Source organism: Salvelinus fontinalis, chromosome 28 (assembly GCF_029448725.1).
Source record: "Salvelinus fontinalis isolate EN_2023a chromosome 28, ASM2944872v1, whole genome shotgun sequence".
In the NCBI taxonomy this organism is placed as follows: domain Eukaryota; kingdom Metazoa; phylum Chordata; class Actinopteri; order Salmoniformes; family Salmonidae; genus Salvelinus; species Salvelinus fontinalis.
In genome coordinates, this window is record NC_074692.1 from 40,159,399 (window position 1) to 40,182,216 (window position 22,818).

Here is a 22,818-nt window from a genome sequence, read left to right on the forward strand (position 1 = left end):
GAACTTGCCTGCACAGAGACCTAACCTCAACCCCATCGAACACCTTTGGGATGAATTGGAATGCTGACTGCGAGCCATGCCTAATCACCCAATATCAATACCCGACCTCACTAATACTCTTGTGGGTGAATGGAAGCAAATCCCCACAGCAATGTTCCATTATCTTATGGAAAGACTTCCCAGAAGAATGGAGACTTATAGCAGCAAAGGGGGGACCAACTCCATAATAATGCCCATGATTTTGGAATGAGATATTCGACGAGCAGGTGCCCACATACTTTTGTATCTATCTTAAAATGAATGCATTGCTTTGGATAAGAGCTTTGCTTACTGACTAAAATGTACATGTTTCACACCAGTCTAGAAGGATAGGAGAGGAAGCCACTATATAGACGGTGTGATGCCTACTTGGTATTACATCCTGTCTTCCAAGGAGAGAGATGTGCTGAAGTCTGTGAGGCTGGAGAAGGAGGAAGCGGAGAAGGAGGAAGCGAAGAAAGAGAAAGAAGCAGAGAGGGAGGAAGCGGAGAAAGAGGAAGCGGAGAAAGAAGAAGCGGAGGCGGAGAAAGAAGAAGCGGAGACAGAGAAAGAAGCGGAGAGGGAGGAAGCGAATAAAGAGGAAGCGGAGAAAGAAGAAGCGGAGACAAAGGAAGCGGAGACAGAGAAAGAAGCGGAGAGGGAGGAAGCGGAGACAGAGAAAAAAGCAGAGAGGTAGGAAGCGAAGAAAGAGAAAGAAGCGGAGAAAGAAGAAGCGAAGAAAGAGAAAGAAGCGGAGAAAGAAGAAGCGGAGACAGAGAAAGATGCTGAGAAGGATTAAGTGGTGAGAGAGGAAACAGAGGGAGAGAAGAGCCACTGAGCAGAGTAAAACTGAGCTTCGGCTCAGCTCTCTTATCGCCTGCCTACAAACCTGTGTAGAATAAAATGGACTCAGTGAAACGTTTCTAGATTTTGTCATAAAAGCAGCCAAGTACACATATGAGGAACTGTTCTAATTGTATTATCCAGTTACATTCACTAAGTTTCCATTTGGCTCCAAGACCTGTGTGGACTCAAGACAGACAAACAAACATATACACAGATATGCAGCTAAATAGACAGGTTGATCTAGCCTGGGACCAGATCAAGTTTGATCAAAAAGAAAGGTGCAAGTTTGCACTGGCTACATTTTTTTTCAAACAAATTCCACAATGGCGTCCTCTAATGGATTTACATTTTGGTAATTTAGCAGAGCGATTTACAGGAGCAATTCAAATGCCATGTCATTCTACAAACAAAAGATTAGGTCTATATTATAGCCTAGAAGTTAACCATAACTGGAAAATAATTGTGAACGATCATGCAGCAGCCCATATGATTCAGCAAAATGACATTACGTCTATTTGGTACTAGATGTATTTCTCCTCCCTTCTATGCAAAAAGTAAAAGTGAAGATAGGCCTATTGCTTATAATCTTCCAGAATTATGTAATTGTACACATTTCCTTCATAACACTTTTTCACTGCAACTATCCGATGTATGTGACAATAAAACTAAAACAAATCAAATAAATAATCGCTGCCTGTTTGAACAATCCCCGCCCAGTCTAATAACACTTCCTCCACATGCTCGTGACAAAGCCAAAGTGAAAGAAGCAGAGATCATTTCACATGTTGACGATTACAACTATTCTTGAAGTAATGTCGACCTCAGCTAACTTGCCAGAAGCCGAACATTCCGGACTGTTGAAGTTTCTCTCAGCTGTGTTTTACGCCGTCAGTTCATTCTTGATCATTGTTGTTAACAAAACGATTCTCACAAACTACAGGTAAGATCGTTTCGTCACTGCAGTACTTACTGTGCAGAGGTTACTAGCTAGAAATCCTTTGCAAGTGGTGCTTTCACGACAACTGGGAACTCGAAAACAATCGAGGGTAAATCATGACGTAAGTGATCTTTAGGTCGGAACTCTAGAAAGAGGCCCGAGTTCCCGACTTGGAATTCCGAGTTGGATGACCGTTCAAATCTTTTTTTTGTTATTCAGACCTTTTTCCCCCCTGGTCCCCAGTGGTCTTGAACGCATGTAGTGGTAACTCGGATATTCCCGAGTTCCCATGGGTTTTTAACGCGGCATGAGCATAACAACTGGAGCAGTGTTTGGGTATACGCAGTATAACCACTTTTTTTTGTGGCCATTGCCTATATTCCACGTCTTAATCCTCACCATGCGTATCAAAGTAGTATAGTGGAGGTATACACCGTATCAATTAATAAGGCTGAAGGAACAGATCAGAATGTTTAGCTTAAATTGTTGATAAACTATTATTCCTTAACATTTTAAGTGTTCCAATGTGCACACAGAGGTAGGCCTTCGTGCAAATGTTCCAAAATGCAATTGGCTGGAAAACACAGTTCTAAAAGCGTACCGCACAAACCAGGCTTTCGTGGACAGAGTTGGAAATATCCATTAGAAATTTAGAAAGAGGGGTGATCTAAAGAAACAACAGCTATCATGGGTTGGTAATATCACTAAGATAATTCCTTTGCCTGCTAGACAATGAAAGAAATTAGAAAGCTAATAAAACAGTAGAGCACATGAGGAAGTCTATAAAATAATTGCCTCCACGTTTCTATTGTAGGATTTTTGGCTATAGGCTACTTTGAAGCAAGGTAAGACATGACTGTGAATACAGATATGCATCTGTTGGTCACAGATACCTTTAAAAAGGGTAGTGTAGTGGACCAGAAAAATAGAACGTTTCTGGTTTGACCATTAGCCTCATGCAGCGAGACATTGACCAGGCTGTTGATTGCACATCTCCTTCACATAGAGTTGATCAGGCTGTTGATTGCACATCTCCTTCACATAGAGTTGATCTGGCTGTTGATTGCACATCTCCCTCACATAGAGTTGATCAGGCTGTTGAATGTAGCCTGTGGAATGTTGTCCCACTCCTATTTAATAGCTGTGCGAAGTTGCTAGATATTGGCGGGAACTGGAACACACTGTCGTACACGTCGCTCCAGAGCATCCCAAAAGTTCTCAATGGGCGACCTCTCTGGTGAGTATGCAGGCCATGCGAGAACTGGGACATTTTCAGCTTCCAGGAATTGTGTACAGATCCTTGCGACATGAGGCAGTGCATTATCATGCTGAAACATGAGGTGATGGCAGCGGATGAATGGCATAACAATGGGCCTCAGGATCTCATCACAGTATCTCTGTGTATTCAAATTGCCATCTATAAAATGTAATTGTGTCCGTTCTCTGTAGCTTATGCCTGCCCATACCATAACCCTATCGCCACCATCGAGCACTGTATTCACAACGTTGACATCAGCAAACCGCTCACCCACACTACGTTTACCATCTGTCTGGTACAGTTGAAACCAGGATTCATCCGTGAACAGCACACTTCTCCAGCGTGCCAGTGGCCATCGAAGGTGAGCATTTATCCACTGAAGTTGGTTACGACGCCGAACTGCAGTCAATGCAATACCCTGGTGAGAACAACGAGCATACAGCTTCCCTGAGACGGTTTTTGATAGTTTGTGCAGAAATTCTTTGGTTGTGCAAACTCTGTTTCATCAGCTGTCTGGGTGGCTGGTCTCAGTCTCCAGCAGGATATGCAGGTCCTGGGCTGGTGTGGTTACACGTGGTCTGCGGTTGGAGGCCGGCTGGACGTACTGCCAAGTTCTCTAAAACGGCATTGGAGGCTGTTGTAGAACATTCAAGTCTCTGGCAACAGCTCTGGTGGACATTCCTGCAGTCAGCATGCCAATTACACACTCCCTCAAAATTTGAGACATCTGTGGCATTGTCCCATTTTAGTGTCCTTTTATTGTTCCCAGAACAAGGTGCACTTGTGTGATGATCATGCTGTTTAATCAGCTTCTTGTTATGCCACAACTGTCAGGTGGATGGATTATCTTTGTAACAACCTTGTTATTTTACAACATTTTTGCAACAGATTTCTGTTGGAGGGTTACACAAATTATACCCACCCCATGAAACATGAGACCAACACTTTACATGTTGCGTTTTCTATTTTTGTTCAGTATAGCTACAAAGTAGCCTATGCCTACCTGGCAGAATGATATGATTATTTGCACCAATCCAGTGGCCATTTGTTTAGCAAACTCCATCTCATGTGCGCTACAGAAACACCACTAACCAAACGAGCAGTGCTAGAATTAAAGGGTAACTACACTCAAATCTACATTTCTTAGATTTTTCCTTGACCTCAAAAGTGGTCTGCTGATGTGATCTAAGCATTGTTGTGGACTCAGAACATCCAATTTTGTTGTTTTTTTATTAAAAAAGTGTGACAGATTGAAAATAACCTTAAAAGAATGGGGGAAATCTGAAACCTGTGAATTTCTGTCTCAGTTGAGTGTCCATTGATCTGTTTCAATAATATGCCTACATTTAGCCTACCAAGACCAATATGGAAGCAAAGATATCTGATCTTTTTAGGTTATTAAGAATGTATGTCACAATTTGTCATATCATTTTTTTCACATAGGGTGCCGTTCCTTCGGTCATTTGGGATATTTTAGCAAAATTAGAGTATACCTACTTCCCCAGGCAACACTGAACTTGAAGCTCCAACAGGCAGCCAGTTGTTATGGGGTTGTTACAGTTTATTAAAACGTCTTCTTGATTGACCAATAACATCTCTTTTCTCCCTCTTAGATTTCCCTCGTACATGTTTCTAGGAATTGGACAGGTAATATTCCTCAATTCAGGAATCTTGAGGTAGAAGTTGCACAACAGATATACCCTCAGATTACCTTCATATCATCATAACCAACAAACCAAATTGTTGATGGAAAAAATATCTGATTCAATGTCAGTAACGCAAAATTGCCATCTTCTCATAAATATCGAACCCTCTCTTGATTTCCCCCTTTTTCCAGATGGCCACTACAATCATCATTCTCTATGCTGCTAAAATTAACCAAACAGTTCACTTTCAAGACTTTGACAGAAGCATTTTCATCAAAGTAAGTGTTTTTATTAAGTGAAGTAAGTTTGTTATATTCTTGTTTCAATCCTATGCTTGTCCGTCACAGATGCATACCTCAAAAGGTAAGATGTTCCAAGATGTATTTTTGCAGTTTGCCATCAATATAACATCTTGAATTCATTAATTAAATGAATTATTGCAATACAGATCTTCCCTCTACCTCTGCTGTATGTTGGAAACCACATAACAGGACTGGCGGGTACAAAGAAGTTAAGGTACAATGTAGTCTAAATTCATGAGTGAAACTTAATGCATTAGTTTCAGATATCATCTCTATTACAGTATGTACAACTTAAACACCAACCTCTACTCATAGGGACTTAGACCAGTGTTGTCAAGCACTCTGACAAATGCATTTATAAAAAGCAGACAAATGTGATTGATCAATTTAATCCTTTACAGTTTACCCATGTTCACAGTCTTAAGGAAGTTCACCATATTGATGACAATGATCATGGAAGAAAGGATATTGAAGTTTGTGGCCATTTTTTCACATCTGTATATTTTATTGTCATCATAACTGCTCATTTCTTTTTTACAGTTCAGCTTTATAGTATTAACATGTGAATTTCAATATCCTCTCCAGAAAAAAAACACCTAATCGTCTGATCTACAGTGTTTTGGTCATCGTTTTTGGAGCATTGGTGGCTGCAAGGTAAGTTGCAACTCAAATTTTAACACTGTTAACAAATTCCTATTGAATGAGCTACTCTTCTCTACTTGATATTACTTCTGAAAACATCAATGGTACTTTGAAGGAAGTCTTCATTACCATTATGAATAAAATGTTCCCTTTATTTTCTCCCATAGCTCTGACTTGGCCTTTGATGCCGAGGGCTACACATTCATTCTGCTTAATGATGTCTTCACTGCTGCCAGTGGTGTGTACACCAAGAAGAAACTGGGAACTGAGGTAGGACACATTCTTGCCACACTGTAATAATAAGAGATAACACATTGATTTGAGCACGTAAACTTGTTTTATTTTATTTTTTCTAATAAAATCCCAGAATGGTCCTGGATACTTTTAAAATACCAAGCACCTGATACTAGATTCTCTTTACAGGTAGATACTTCCAGTTTTCAGATTAAGATATTCTTAAACAGACACAGGAGACTGCATACATATTTCTAAGGCAGGTTGGATGAATCCAGGCATCATGTATGTTTACATTCCAGCCATGTGAGGAAAGGTGAGGTATTGCTGACCTGAGCTCTATTGGTTGCATTGTGTTTGTGTAGGGTCTGAATTTGCATGATAATGACCTAATTATGGCCAGGTTAAGTGACGTTGATTCATTTGTTAGTACGCACACCGGTAAAGTAAACAGTGCAGTATGCCTAACATGGTGGATCATTTTACCTTTAAGCTCCAGCAACACTCTCCTCTTATAGTTGACAAGTTGAATAGCTAACTGTTTTGTGTAATACTGACTCACGTACAATTTCATTTTCAAATTTTTTTTAAAGGGTCTTGGAAAATATGGGATCTTATTTTACAATGCATTCATAATTTTCCTTCCAACTCTTTTGGCGAGTGCATTCACTGGGGATTTACACAAGGTAAACGCATTTCCCTTTTTCTCAGGATATACATTAATTTTAGGCACAGATCTATGATCAGCTAATCCCTGTCTGTCTGACCTTGCCTGTGTGTGTGGTTTTGTGTTGACAGGCCATTACATATGAACACTGGTTGAACACCCCCTTTGTTTCTTGCTTCCTTATGTCTTGCATCATGGGGTGAGTGTACACATTACTGGAAGAGAAACTGGCACCATATCCCTTTCTCTATGGCTGTTAAGGGGCATTGTTCCACCTAAACTAGGCAGTTTAGTATGTTGATGTTCAACATTGTAAGAGCAATGAAGTGTAGACTGAATGAGGATATACTTCCTTACCAACCGGAGGCAGAGCAGAACACTGAGACACGCCCCACCTTAACCTTGACGTGGTTCCATTGGGCTCCATTGTTGCCGACACAACTTCCTCTAACAATTCTCAGGACATATCAAAACATGAAATAGACCCCCAGTAGAGGGTGGTGATGGCCTTATTAATAAGAAGATCTTGTGCTTCTCTCTGTTTCAGGTTTGTGCTGATGTATTCAATAGTGCTGTGTAGCCACTACAACTCAGCACTCACCACCACAGTGGTGGGAGCAATTAAGGTAAGAAGAACAACTGGACCAGTAACATGTGGGTCAATATGTTTGTTCCAAACATTTGGGGTTATATTGACACAGCTGGTTCGGGTCAGTAAGCACAAAAGAGGAAAAACGTGTTTTCAAATGCAACCCTGATGCGAATGCCTGTGGGGAATCGTATTCTGATCATTTCCTTCTCATGAGTCCACATACCCATGAATATCATGTTAGTCAACTATATAGTGTATCAATTGTTTTCCTCAGAATGTTGCGGTTGCCTACATCGGTATGTTTTTAGGTGGAGATTACCTGTTTTCATGGACAAACTTCCTGGGCTTGAATATTTGGTAAGAATGGATGAATGTATTATTTACACATTAGCACAAGAAACCTGTTGCTATGCCATTCTGTTTTAGGTTTTGCCAATATCTAACTCTATAGTTGTCTCTTCTCGTCAGTATATCAGGGGGACTTGTGTATTCCTACCTGACGTTCCACAGCAGCAGCAAACCATCCCAATGCAATGGAAGCAGAATCCAGAAAAACCAGGATCAGCTGAAGATTCCCATTATGGAAGATTCCACAGACCGACTCCTTGTAAAATAAGTTATCTTTATTTAACCTTTTATTTTATCAGGGTGTCCCATTAGGACCAAGGCCTCTTTTTCAAGGGAGCTCTGTGTGAACACAATTTCTAAGTGAATACGCCTGCGATACAACTGGTCATGATGCCATAGTTTATTTTTCTGTACTGTCAGCACTACCCTTTGTAACTGATCCATATTGGAGCAGACGTTCTTACATTTTGTATGTTTTAATGTATCTTTATGAAAAATGATGAGCATACTTTTGACAATGTTTATTATTTGTTGCAAGTTCAAATCTGTAATTTTAATTGTGTTGTCAAGACAAGTGTTGTTATACTATATATATATATATATATATATACAGTGGGGCAAAAAAGTATTTAGTCTTCCACCAATTGTGCAAGTTCTCCCACTTAAAGATGAGAGACCTGTAATTTTCATCATAGGTACACTTCAACTATGATAGACAAAATGAGAAAGAAATCCAGAAAATCACATTGTAGGATTTTTAATGAATTTATTTGCAAATTATGGTGGAAAATAAGTATTTGGTCAATAACAAAAGTTTATCTCAATACTTTGTTATATACCCTTTGTTGGCCCATGACAGAGGTCAAACGTTTTCTGTAAGTCTTCACAAGGTTTTCACACACTGTTGCTGGTATTTTGGCCCATTCCTCCATGCAGATCTCCTCTAGAGCAGTGATGTTTTGGGGCTGTTGTTGGGCAACACGGACTTTCAACTCCCTCCAAAGATTTTCTATGGGGTTGAGATCTGGAGACTGGCTAGGCCACTCCAGGACCTTGAAATGCTTCTTACGAAGCCACTCCTTCATTGCCCGGGCGGTGTGTTTGGGATCATTGTCATGCTGAAAGACCCAGCCACGTTTCATCTTCAATGCCCTTGCTGATGGTAGGCTTTGTTACTTTGGTCCCAGCTCTCTGCAGGTCATTCACTAGGTCCCCCCGTGTGGTTCTGGGATTTTTGCTCACCGTTCTTGTGATCATTTTGACCCACGGGGTGAGAGCTTGCGTGGAGCCCCAGATCGAGGGAGATTATCAGTGGTCTTGTATGTCTTCCATTTCCTAATAATTGCTCCCACAGTTGATTTCTTCAAACCAAACTGCTTACCTATTGCAGATGCAGTCTTCCCAGCCTGGTGCAGGTCTACAATTTTGTTTCTGGTGTCCTTTGACAGCTCTTTGGTCTTGGCCATAGTGGAGTTTGGAGTGTGACTGTTTGAGGTTGTGGACAGGTGTCTTTTATACTGATAACAAGTTCAAACAGTTGCCATTAATACAGGTAACGAGTGGAGGACAGAGGAGCCTCTTAAAGAAGTTACAGGTCTGTGAGAGCCAGAAATCTTGCTTGTTTGTAGGTGACCAAATACTTATTTTCCACCATAATTTGCAAATAAATTCATAAAAATCATACAATGTGATTTTCTGGATTTTTTCCCTAATTTTGTCTGTCATAGTTGAAGTGTACCTATGATGAAAATTACAGGCCTCTCATCTTTTTAAGTGGGAGAACTTGCACAATTGGTGGCTGACTAAATACTTTTTTGCCCCACTGTACATACATACTAGTACATGTGTAAATAGCAATGGCCACTAGTGGTTACTAAGCAACTCTTGAAACCAATGTGTGTACAGAGACATGCTGTATGTTCAAGGACAACTGAACTGCAGTGTAGTGATGATGAAGCTCTTACCAACCATTAACATAGCAATAAAGTAGAAGGAATGAAACTGTCTCCAGGATCATTGATGGTGTTTATTTAGGACCAACAAGTACCAACAGTGTGGACTGCCTATAAAGAGAAACTGTTTCTCAACAACAATGTTGTCTCTACAAAGCAAGTCAGAACATTTCATATCAAGGCCTAAAACACACAATGCTATGGTCTGTTAACATGGTGGGAGGGAGAGTGAATTTCATAATCATTTAAACATCAACTCTTGTACTGTAGATTGTGTGCAGGAGATTTGTTTTCTCTTTTTCAAACAAACAAGTTATGGAATATATTAACTGCCAAAACTTAACGTTTTAACCAAATAATCAACAAAGTGTTCAAGATATATACACTACACTTGGGTTGTTTTGATTAACTAAATTCCAGTTGAACCTGTGCTCTATCAAAACAATGTATTGGACATGTATTCCCACTGGACACAGACGTCAATTCAACATCTAAACTGAAATAGCGTCACAGATCTTCATTGTAAAGGGTTTAAACACTGTTTCCCATGCTTGTTCAATAAACCATAAACAATTAATGAATATGCACCTGTGGAACGGTCGTTAAGACACTAACAGCTTACAGACAGTAGGCAATTAAGGTCACAGTTATGAAAAATTAGGACACTAAAGAGGCCCCTCTACTGACTCTGAAAAACACCAAAAGAAAGATGCCCAGGGTCCCTGCTCATCTGCGTGAACGTGCCTTAGGCATGCTGCAAGGAGGCATGAGGACTACTGATGTGGCCAGGACAATACATTTCAATGTCTGTACTGTGAGACGCCTAAGACAGCGCTACAGGGAGACAGGACAGACAGATGATCGTCCTCACAGTGGCAGACCACGTGTAACAACACCTGCACAGGATCGGTACATCCGAACATCACACCTGCGGGACAGGTACAGGATGGCAACAACAACTGCCCGAGTTACACCAGGAATGCACAATCCCTCCATCAGTGCTCAGACTGTCCGCAATAGGCTGAGAGGCTGGACTGAGGGCTTGTAGGCCTGTTGTAAGGTAGGTCCTCACCAGACATCACCGGCAACAACGTCACCCATGGGCACAAACCCATTGTCGCTGGACCACACAGGACTGTCAAAAAGTGCTCTTCACTGACAAGTCGCGGTTTTGTCTCACCAGGGGTGATGGTCGGATTTGCGTTTATTGTCGAAGGAATGAGCGTTACACCGAGGCCTGTACTCTGGAGCGGGATCGATTTGGAGGTGGAGGGTCACAGCATCATCGGACTGAGCTCGTTGTCATTGCAGTCAATCTCAATGCTGTGCGTTACAGGGAAGACATCTTCCTCCCTCATGTGGTACCCTTCCTGCAGGCTCATCCTGACATGACCCTCCAGCATGACAACGCCACCAGCCATACTGCTCGTTCTGTGCATGATTTCCTGCAAGAAGGGAATGTCAGTGTTCTGCCATGGCCAGCGAAGAGCCCGGATCTCAATCCCATTGAGCACGTCTGGGATCAGACGGTGAGGGCTAGGGCCATTCCCCCCCAGAAATGTCCGGGAACTTGCAGGTGCCTTGGTGGAAGAGTGGGGTAACATCTCACAGCAAGAACTGGTAAATCTGGTGCAGTCCATGAGGAGATGCACTGCAGTACTTAATGCAGCTGGTGGCCACACCAGATACTGACTGTTACTTTTGATTTTGACCCCCTTTGTTCAGGGACACATTATTCCATTTCTGTTAGTCACATGTCTGTTGAACTTGTTCAGTTTATGTCTCAGTTGTTGAAACTTGTTATGTTCATAGAAATATTTACACATGTTAAGTTTGCTGAAAATAAACACAGTTGACAGTGAGAGGACATTTTTTTGTTGTTGCTGAGTTTAGTTTTGATTTACATTTGATTGAGTTGTCAACAAACATAATATCAACAAACATTTGAAGCATGTTGTTTAGGTTAAAAGTTGGGTGAAAAAGACAAATATTCCCTAATGTCCTTTACATTAATGACTTTTTCCAAATGTAATCAGTTTTGCACGTTGATTCAACGTCATAACATAGTTTTTTTATGCCTTGGAAACAACGTTGATTCAACCAGTATGTGTCCAGTGGGATACAACACTTAATCACATATGGCCAACAAAGGATCTGGGTGTTGCGGGAAGCAAAAACCTAATGAAAACAACAAAAACATATATTTAAAAACAATTGGCAATTTACACAATGTTAAGAGATGTAGTGTTGCTAACAAATAATAAAACATTGCCAACGCCAAGCATTCATTACACCCTCTTTTATGTAGAAACATGTCCCATTTCTCTAGACTAGTCTAATAGTTGGAAACATGTTACATTGCAAGCTTAATCCATAAATGCACAACTTAGTAGCAGATACTGGAGATACATACGTGCTGCTGCAAAGGGGAGTACAATTCTAATGACCATAAGTTGACGTCGATAGATACTAAATACTTTTAGGGAGGCGATGATCAATATATTCTTCAATGGAACTATATGTCAGTACTTGGAGACAGCTTGTGATAGCAAATCATTAACAAAAAGGACGAAAAAACATGATGAAATAAATACCTATGAAATGTTGATTATAGAGAAGACTTGTACCCTACACCAACAATGGGGCTACAAGTCCGTATCTCCAATCAGCCAGCATCTTTTAATATAAAAGATGGCGACACTAATGACTTTACATAGTCCTCTTCCGTATGTCTGGCCATGTAATTTGGTTAGAGTGGAGAAGGCCAACGCCAGGCCTGCACAGCTATAGCATGGGCAGGCTTTTGTTCCAGCCCAGCTCTAACACACCTGACTCAACTAACTGTGGTCTAAATCCACATGATAAGATGATCACCTAGATCAGGTTTGTTAAGAGCTGATATGGGGCTGCGTCTGCTCACTCTGCGGCTCTCCAGGACCAGAGTTGTCCCTCCCGGGTTATAGCTACAGTTCTGGGTGTGATACGTTTAATAGGTGAAGGGGTTGGAGCTTGAATTTTTGTGAAAGCTTGTGGCTAGCCACTACTGTAGATTAGGCTTGCAATGGGTTGCATCTCAATAGTCTCTACAGTGACTTCCTCCCCTCATCTACTCTCCTTCACCTGCACTGATGTGAAAGAACTAGACAGGTGGAAGCGAAATCCCCTGACAGGCTTCCACCACATTGCTTTTTCACCTATCGTGTCACAGTCCAGATCAGAGAATCAGGAGAGGAATCCACTTTCCAGTATTTATATACACCTAAACTGTCCTATGACTGACCGCACCCTGTATCACTCCATCCATCTGAGCTAAATCTACATAGACTTCCATTATATAAACATACTCACACAATATACTTTATCGTCAAAAGTAAAAGACATAACAAATAACTCGTTACCACCAAAGTGCAAACAAAACAAACTAAACATTAAAAGGTAATCTCCTCCAGTCTTTAGAAGGCAGAGGAAAGTGAAACGTTCTTCATATATTGACATCTACAACACAGGAGGCTGGTGAGGGGAGGCTCATAATAATGGCTGGAATGTAGAGAATGGAATGTTCCATTTATTGCATTCCAGCCATTATTATGAGCCCGTCCTCCCCAACTAAGGTGCCACCAGTCACCTGTGATCTACAATCTTAGCAGCCTAATAAGGATACAATTGGAAGCTGGATAAGGTGCTTTTAGCTTGTGCCTGCCCCACACTGCACATGGAGAAGAAGAACCCCAGATACTGATCTAAGTTCCGCTTAGAATTTCCCCCCATTAATGGTTAAGTATTTGGGGAGGGTAAGCTTATCCTAGATGTTTCCCTACAGACAACTTCTACCCAGAACACATTGAGCAGGGAGGCAGAAGGGGAGTGACTGGGGAGGGTTTCAACACTGGGATATGGGTAGGGTTTCAGGCAGACAGGTTATTAGCCAGCTCAATGAGCGCCAGGGCACCATGGAGACGCTCCCGTTGCTCTTGGAGACTCCGTTTGGCAGCCCCACCCCCGTTGCACTTCTCTTCCTCCATTGGCTCCTCCTCTTCCTCCTCATCTGATTGGAGAAACTCCCGGGGGTCCTGCTGCTCCTGGTCCTCCACCCCGCCCTTGCCCTGGTGTTTCCCCTTGGTGGGCACAGGGGCACGCTGCTCACGGGTCTGCCAGTACCTGCCACAACACAGAGAGTCAAAGGGGGATATGGTGAGAATTGGGGTGTGCAGAATAAGGTGAGATCCCTCAATTGCTTCAGTTGTTTCACTATCCATCTGATCTGCCTGTCCACCTCCCTCCAGAGCCACTCACTTTGCCAGCCACTCTGCCACAGCCTTGTTGTCCACAGACTGGGCCTTGTCTGGTCCCTCCTTGGGGTCTTCTCTCTTCAAGCGGGCATATGGGTGCTTTGGGCAGTGCCGGTTAGCATGGGTAAAGCGACTCCCGCAGGCTTGGTAGATAACAATGATATCAGAGTTAGTGTCAATGCTTTTCTATATGGTGGATTCTGCACCCCTCCTATGAGAAAGGTCTAAAGGTACCACCTATATTTGGTAGCCCATCACTGTAAAGTAGGCCGTTATTGTAAATAACAATTTGTTCTTAACTGACTTGTCTAGTTAAATAAAGGTTCAATAAATATCTAAAGGGCCTTAAAGTACAATCTCAAAAGTGAAGGTCTAGTTGTGTGCTCACCTTTCCCAGAGCAGACAAAGGGCTTCTCTCCGGTGTGAAGGCGCTGGTGGGTCTTTAGCTGGCCACTCTGGACAAAAGCCTTGCGACAGTCAGGGTAGTCACACGGGTAAGGCCTCTCCCCTGGGAAAGAACACAGAGAGTTATTAGTTTGTAATTGTTCTATTTTTCTAGCAGATGCCTATAAAAGTGTGTTGGTGTTGTAACACAGGGAACTGCATAGTGTCCTGGTAGTTTGGGTATCAGTGTGTCAGGGGCCATCTGTGCTCTGCTTTCACCTGTGTGTTCTCTTGTGGGCCCGTAGAGACTTTTCTCACCTGTGTGTGTTCTCTTGTGGGCCTGTAGGGATTTCTCTCTAGGAAACACACGGTTGCAGATGTTACAGCGGATGCGGCTGGAGGAACTCTCCCCTTCGTTAATCAACTCACGGACAGTGTCAGCACGCGGGCGGCCACGCCGAATAGCGTCCTCTTTACTGTCCTGAAAACCAAGTGTAAACAAAGTGACCTACAGTTATATTAATAAATGCAGCTTTATTTACTTTCTGAATAGTGCATGTAGGCTTACAACTGCTTAGAATGCAGCATTATTCCATATCAATCTTTAAATAAATTGTATGGTCTATCATTATGCAAAACTAAAGTTAATGTGGTCATTGGTTAAGTAAAACTTACTAATGCATGGTGATATGTGACTGTTCAATTCTTGTCCAGTCCAATTTCAAATAATTGCTACATTATATTTTGTTCAATTAATGGTGCCGCAAGGTGCATGTATTAATTTATTCCAAGCACATCCGGAAACATTTTTGGCGGGCGACGCTACGTCACGTATGACAGCTGCCTGGGGTTTAAAATCCATCATGTCACACCGTGAGCGCGGGCGTTTTTTTAAATACACTTTTCCGAGTTTCCGTTTCACTCAAAATACGTTATTTTTGTTACAAGCACTCAAAGATACGGACTCTTAAAAAAAAACTTGGACAGCTATTCAGATTGCGAATAGATTGCATCATTCAATGATGCAGTGTAAAGTTAACTTTTAGCTGGCCAGTGACCTAGCCATCCTCTGAATGTAACATGATCACTAAGATTCTAAAGTTGAAGCAATGTAACCGATAATCACATTATTCATTGCAAGAATATTTAACACAACAAATAATTGAAAGTTACATGCAAATAAATGCTAATGTTTCAGTTATTACGGCGTCATATCAGACACATAATTCATGCAAGATCTAAAGAAGCCTACCGGATAGGATTATTCAACTTCAACACAAAACAATACTATTAGGTTAAACAACATGAAAAACAACCTCAAACATATCCTACCTTCATCTGGTCAGGGGAGGCACCCATGTCCGCCTCGCTGGCGGTGTTGGTCCCGGTAGGGGAGGCAGCCCCGTTTACGGAGCCCGGGCTCAGGCTCAGGCTCACATTATGGGCGTTCTCCCCCCACTTCCACGGGTACACCATGAACTCGCTGAATCCAGGGCTGGTCGGTATCAGAGATTCGTTCTTCCTGGGCTTCATCGGGGTGGTTTTGATCACAGACACCAGGACCCTCTTTGGAGAGTCGTTGCAAAAAATAACTTGAGGATGCTTGTTCTCGGCCATCGTTGAGATGAAAGACGAATGTGTCAAAAGCTTATCAAATCTCAAATTGTATCACAATGCTCAGGAATCACTTGCCATCTAAAGAAAAAAGCTATTTACCCAGCTTTGCTATCAAGTAACCTAACTTTTGCAAAAAGTTTGGTTAGGCAGCTAGCTATAAGACTGAAAGTGTCCCACAAAATTCAGCTATTCAATCAGGAATGAAAATAGGATTCATTTCCAAAGACGTAGAAAACCGTGCCACAATTCCTTATAAAAAAAATAGCACAAAAATTCATAAATTTACAAAAAATGTGTTCACACTGTAAATGTGGATACAATGTGTGCTCCTATTTCTGCAAGTATTTCCCGCGTTGCAAATCGCGCCTGGGCGGTTCATAAATCCTTTTACCACATGTATGGGAAATAACCTATTATAAGAGCCAAAGCATGAGGTAAACCCGAAAGAGCGCAACACAGTAACCAATGGTCATCATCGGAACATTCAAAGTACGCTGATTGGTTTGTACTTTTTATCCAATGAGTTTTGAACGTTCTTGAGCGCGCCTTTACGTACTGACAGCAGATTGAACCAATGTTAATAACGCAAATGAATCCGCTACGTTTATTGGACGAATCAACCAATGGTACAAAAGGCGGTTCATTTGACAGTAGACTGGGATTGGACCACTGTCGATCAAAAGCCTCTCCCGCGCATACAGCAGCCTATGTTAATATATTACGTTTTTGGGACGATTTAAAGGGAAAGGGTGAGTCAATGGCGCCAAAGTTACGTAATCAAACCGCCAGAGAGAGAAACGATACTGAAACAAAGGTTGCAGTCAGTCATTTAACATGAGCACTACAGTACAGTTGTTATTACTATATTATTACACTGGGCCTATATAATAAAGTAATATTTTGTTTATCAGAGGAGTATACAGTTTGTCCTATGTAAGAAGAGTGGCATTGTAACATTTTAAAAAGATAAAGAAAACCACTGAATACCTTTACCCTGGGTGCATATTGCACATTGCCTTGTCCTTATCTGTGGACATGTTTTGTGTAAGGGAGGAGTAAATAATTATAGTTCAATAGGTAATGGACTCACCTCTGTATGTGTGTGTGTGTGTGTGTGTGTGTGTGTGTGTGTGTGTGTGTGTGTGTGTGTGTGTGTGTGTGTGTGTGTGTGTGTGTGTGTGTGTGTGTGTGTGTGTGTGTGTGTGAGGAATGCTATTTTAGGTTTAGGGGTAGGGTTAGAATTAAGGTTAGGGTTAGGGGTTATGGTTAGGAGTTAGGATTAGGTATAGGTATAGTTTTAGAGTTAGGGTTATGGGTTAAGTTTAGGGTTAAGGTTAGGGAAAAAAGATTTTGAATGGAAATTCATTTTAGGTCCTGACGAGGATAGAATCAAGTTTATTTTATATAGCCCTTCGTACGTCAGCTAATATCTCGAAGTGCTGTACAGAAACCCAGCCTAAAACCCCAAACAGCAAGCAATGCAGGTGTAGAAGCACAGTGGCTAGGAAAAAATCCCTAGAAAGGCCAAAACCTAGGAAGAAACCTAGAGAGGAACCAGGCTATGAGGGGTGGCCAGTCCTCTTCTGGCTGTGCCGGGTGGAGCTTATAACAGAACATGGCCAAAATGTTCAAAATGTTCATAAGTGACAAGCATGGTCAAATAATAATCAGGAATAAATGTCAGTTGGCTTTTCATAGCCGATCATTAAGAGTTGAAAACAGCAGGTCTGGGACAGGTAGGGGTTCCATAACATAACAATAATAATCCATAACAATAGAAGAACATAACGTGTGTGTGTGTGTGTGTGTGTTTGTGGCCTCATTTTCCCTCTTCTGGTTGTTGTGCCTCCTCAGGCCGGATCCCAATGCATATCATGTTTTTTGTGATCGAATAGGAGCATCAATTGTGAATGGAGGTTGTATGACAAATATTTTTTATAGCAACTTCTTCTGAAATAAGTGAGATGGTGTCAGGGATTTCAAAAAAATTTACTTGTATTTTTTGCGGGGGGGGGTGAGCACACTATGGCCTCCTCCAAAAGGTTGTGACCTTGTGACCAGGCACTGACTGCGCTCTCCTATCCAGTATCTGATTCTGATACATGAAATGAGGGTCTGAGACAAGAACAGAGAGGGAAATGTTTTTAAGAGCGACTGCCCCTGAAATCCAGCGAATCCCTTTGAAAACGGCCTATGTGGCATCAATATGAGAAAATTGATTACTTTAAAAGGTCAACTGCACTTCCCGATTTGGCCTATTTTTATATCAACGCTCATTAAAAAAATACCATGACAAAAAAATACCATACTCATTAAAAAAATGTCATGACAGAAGGCAAACGAGAGTTGTCTTAAGGGTGTGGTTTGATGTGGGTGTTTCTTGGGTGTGTCCTTGTCATTCAATCACAACAAACATGTGCAGTAGTGAGTACGTATAGCAAGGTAAGGTAAGCTAGCTTTGCTATGGAGAGAACAACATTTTTATGTTGAGGACTTCTCTCCTCCTGACTGACTCGTCATCTCAATATGGTCAGCTAATTCAGTTCTATGTGTAGGCTAAAGCCCGTGCTGACCATGTGTTTAGCTAAGCTGACAGCAGCCTGCTAACCTAGCTTGGTGATCGCTGAAGCTGTCTATCAATTTAACTGATATTTCTGTCAAATCAGTTATGGCAAGACAGCAAGAGCCAGTGTCTGGAATGTTTTTCATAAGACACTCGTTCTTCAACTTAGTTTCAATGGCCATCACCTCATGTAAATACATTTTATTGTGTAAACGATATCAATTACTGCGAGTTGAATGCCCGTGCACGGTCTTCAGTCAGCTCAGCTTTCCAACAACACAATATTCTATAACTGGCTAGTTTTGTCTCGTCTCGTCTCTCCTTATGTCCGCTGTTAGATCTTTCTTGGGAGACAAATCCCAGAACTAATATCCCTGCACAAACATCACCCAGCTTGAGTGTAGATACATCAACAAAAAGAACGATGGATTTGTTTGTCCTACAAAGACAAAAAAAAATCTGCTGTAAATATCATATTGATGTGCTTATAACAACTGTATGCCTACACTTCACCTAACAAATAAAAATCAGTTGTGTGTAGAGTACAACAAGTTTAATCAGAACTAGAATGGCATTTCTATTTCTATCTTCTACTTGCCCAAATCTAAGGATTTGGCTGTCTAACACACTGACATGCACAGCTCTCTTGGGTGAGGTTCTGTCTTCAAGTCTCCAGTGGGTGATGAAGTCCCTTCCATCTATATAATATATTACAGGTTATAGTCAGGTGGCAGGAGGTGTGGAGTGTATGACATCCTGGATATGACAGAGTTTGCCTCATGGGTAAATAATTACAGGCAGATGCGTGATGCAGAAGGATGGCACTCTTCTTGCACAGAGTAGCCTACAGAGTAATATTCAAATAATTAAATTGCTGAACTTACTTTACCCACATTTTGTTACGTTATAGCCATATTCTAAAATGGATTAAAACATTTTTTTCCTCCTCATCAATCTACACACAATACCCCATAATGACAAAGCAAAAATCAGATTTAGTGTCACGCCCTGACCATAGTTTGCTTTGTATGTTTCTATGTTTTGTTTGGTCAGGGTGTGATCTGAGTGGGCATTCTATGTTGTATGTCTAGTTTGTCTATTTCTATGTGTTTGGCCTGATATGGTTCTCAATCAGAGGCAGGTGTTTGTCGTTGTCTCTGATTGGGAGCCAAATTTAGGTAGCCTGTTTTGTCATTGTGGGTTGTGGGTAATTGTCTATGTGTAGTGTTTTGTGTCAGCACTATTATTCGGTAGCTTCACGTTTGTTGTTTGTTATGTTTGTATAGTTCGTTCAGTGTTCTCTTTTCTAAATAAATTCAAGATGAACACTTACCATGCTGCATATTGGTCCTCCGATCCTTCCAACTACTCCTCCTCAGAAGAGGAGGAAGATTAACGTGACATTTAGATATTTTAGCAAATTTATCGAAAATAAAATTCTGAAATATCACATTTCATAACTATTCAGACCTTTTACTCAGTACTTTGTTGAAACACCTTTGGCAACGATTACAGCCAGGATTTTCTTGGGTATGACGCTACAAGCTTGACACACCTGTATTTTGGGAGTTTCTCCCATTCTTCTTTGTAGATCCTCTCAAGCTCTGTCAGGTTGGATGGGGAGCGTTGCTGCACAGCTATTTTCTGGTCTTTCCAGAGATGTTCAAATCCGGGCTCTGACTGGGCCAATCAAGGACATTCAGAGACTTGTCCTGAAGCAACTCCTGCATTTTCTTGGCTGTGTGCTTAGGGTCGTTGTCCTGTTGGAAGGTGAACCTCGCCACAGCCTGAGGTCCTGAGCGTTCTGGAGCACGATTTCATCAAGGATCTCTCTGTACTTTGCCCCATTCATCTTTCCCTCAATCCTCAATAGTCTCCCAGTCCTTGCCACTGAAAACATCCCCACAGCATGATGCTGCCACCATGCTTCACCGTAGGGATGAGGCCAGGTTTCCTCTGGACGTGACTCTTGGTATTTAGGCCAAAGAGTTCAATCTTGGTTTCAGAAGACCAGAGAATCTTGTTTCTCATTGTCTGAGAGTCTTTAGGTGCCATTTGGCATCTCCATGCAGGCTATCATGTGCCTTTTACTAAGAAGTGGCTTCCCTCTGGTCACTACCATAAAGGCCTGATTGATTGAGTGCTGCAGAGATGGTTGTTCTTCTGGAAGGTTCTCCCATCTCCACAGAGGAACTCTGGAGCTCTCTCAAAGTGACCATCAGGTTCTTGGTCACCTCCTTGACCAAGGCCCTTCTCCCGTGATTGCTCAGTTTGGCCGGGCAGCCAGCTCTAGGAAGTGTCTTGGTGGTTCCAAACTTCTTCCATTTAAGAATGATGGAGGCCACTGTGTTCTTGGGGACTTTCAATGCTGCATTTTTTAATCACATTGGTGGACATGTTATGATACCCACCTTTGCTCCTTCTGGTAGGTCCAGGCATCCGTTCATGACCAAGGGATCAGTCTGACAACCAACTGTGCACTTTGTTTAACAAAAAAATTGGATCAACGATTGTCATCATCCCTCAATTATAAACATAACTTGAGAAATAATGTAATCTTTTTGGAAGATAATTCTATGCTTCATAGATGTAGACTGACTGGCTACAGATTGGATTCAGGCCGGGTAACCAATTGTGATATGTTTTACTATGGCCCTAGGTTGGTTTGGGTTTGTTGCTGCTAGTATGTACACTGTTGTAGTCATGAGTTAGCTATTACCACCATAGCTGCATCCAGCATTTATTTGTGCCCTAGACATGGTTTGCTCCTCAGAGGCGAATGTGACTGTTTCGCAGGGGTGAAAGTAAGTTAATGCGGTCCGGGACGGCTTCCTGGCAAAATAAATAGAGGGGTACGCCGTACCGGTAAAACGCCTATCACAATAATTAACACAAAATGCCGAGAAAGCTATAGGCTACTACACCATTATTGAAAAATTAGCGAGTTGGCTTGAAACCGAGTGGTATACGCTCCAAATTGTGTTGTGGTTTGACATTTTGCCAAGGTGAAGATGAGTGGCCGAGACGAGACCGAGACATGCAGACAGCAGTGGAAGCATCAATTCAGACTACAATTGTAGGCCTGCTAATGACCATCGCAGAATAACAATACATGTTTAGGTGTTTTGTAACAGATGTCTCTTCCTTTTCATCAAATTGCGGGTGCACAGCTCAGTTTGGATGCAAGAATTATTTTGTGAGTGGACAAACGTGGGCAGGTAGCCTACAGCAGCGCCATTTTGAAGTGATTGTTTGACAATCAGATTGAAACATCATGACTGGTTGTGTTTATGCCACTGTAAAAGCAAATACTATCACCTTTCATGTAAGACCCAAATACAGACTGTGTTGAAGTACAATGTTTATTACAGCAACAGGGGCAGGCAAATGGCAGGTCAAGGGTCGATAATCCAGAGTAGGGGTTAAAGCAGACATGGGCAAACTACGGCCCGCGGGCCACATACGGCCCGTTAGGCTTTTTAATCCGGCCCGCCGAATTTGTCCAAATTATAGTAAAAACCTATTTTTTTTCCCCTTTCCCTGTGTTAGTAAAACGTTTACTGTTGACAGGAGAACAAGAGGAGACAATAGGACGAGGTGGATAATTTTATAATAAGGCCGTTTAATTACATGTAAAGATATCTTAGTAAAATCTTGCAGCAAGGCTCTTTCAGTCTGACTCCTAGTGAATCGTCCGGAAAAGAGGGAGTTTCCAGAATTGTTCAGTACTATATAGACAACAAGCAAAGTAGGTAGATCTGCGAGTCCGGCCTTCCGATTGGTCGATCTGGGTCTTGGGTAGTCCTGATCAGGCCTGGTGTCCACGTTCCATTGGTTCCTGAGAGTTCTTTGTCCTGAGGTCCAACCATGGGTTGGGTGTGTCTGTGTGATTGTCATGGGGGAGGGGAATTGTGGGTGCCGTGTATATGTCCTATGTGTCCAGCATATGTCCAAGAGAAAGAGGGGGTGTGTATGTTGTGTCAACTTATAGGTAATGTTGAGAAGTTGTTAAAACAAGTTACCAATATCTAATACAATTTCTTACACCTGCAATGCCCACGTTTCCCCCAATAGATAGCGCACTCAAAACACATTGACCGTTGTTGGAGTGGCGCGTATTTCTCTTTATTTCACTTTAATTTTCACTTCGTTTCACGTCACCATTAAGCCCTTCTGTGAAAATGAGCGGACCAAAGAGAAGGAAAGTGGACAGCGAATGCCGAGTGTTTAATAAGGAGTGGACAACAAAATACTTCTTCACTGAAGTCCGATCAACGGCTGTATGTCTGATATGCCAAGAAGCTGTTGCGGTTTTCAAAGAGTACAATATCAGCCGTCACTTTACCACGAAGCATGCAAACTATGCTAGCAAGCAGTCAACACAAGAACGGGCGGCTACTGCTCAGAGGTTGGCAGCTAATTTACAGAGTCAACAGAACTTTTTTCACCGACAAACTGCAATTCAAGAGTCAAGTACCAAGGCAAGTTATTTGCTGGCATTCAAATTAGCAAAGGCTAGCAAG

The 22,818-nt window shown here is 41.9% G+C and overlaps 2 protein-coding genes across 2 annotated transcripts; one reads left to right on the forward strand and one right to left on the reverse strand.

The window, feature by feature from the left end:
- Window positions 1–1,586: 1,586 nt before the first annotated feature.
- On the forward strand, window positions 1,587–9,496 carry LOC129826706 (UDP-N-acetylglucosamine/UDP-glucose/GDP-mannose transporter-like). Its single transcript, XM_055887716.1, has 12 exons — window positions 1,587–1,804; window positions 4,673–4,706; window positions 4,897–4,983; window positions 5,154–5,221; window positions 5,409–5,480; window positions 5,593–5,661; window positions 5,817–5,919; window positions 6,477–6,569; window positions 6,682–6,749; window positions 7,098–7,176; window positions 7,417–7,499; window positions 7,611–9,496. The coding sequence occupies exons 1-12, from the start codon at window positions 1,647–1,649 to the stop codon at window positions 7,756–7,758; spliced, it is 1,062 nt and encodes a 353-aa protein (XP_055743691.1). The 5' UTR covers window positions 1,587–1,646; the 3' UTR covers window positions 7,759–9,496.
- Window positions 9,497–16,137, reverse strand: LOC129826707 (zinc finger protein 367-like). Its single transcript, XM_055887718.1, has 5 exons — window positions 15,448–16,137; window positions 14,434–14,596; window positions 14,120–14,239; window positions 13,736–13,874; window positions 9,497–13,600 (listed from the first exon to the last, which is right to left on the reverse strand). The coding sequence occupies exons 1-5, from the start codon at window positions 15,730–15,732 to the stop codon at window positions 13,348–13,350; spliced, it is 960 nt and encodes a 319-aa protein (XP_055743693.1). The 5' UTR covers window positions 15,733–16,137; the 3' UTR covers window positions 9,497–13,347.
- Window positions 16,138–22,818: the final 6,681 nt, after the last annotated feature.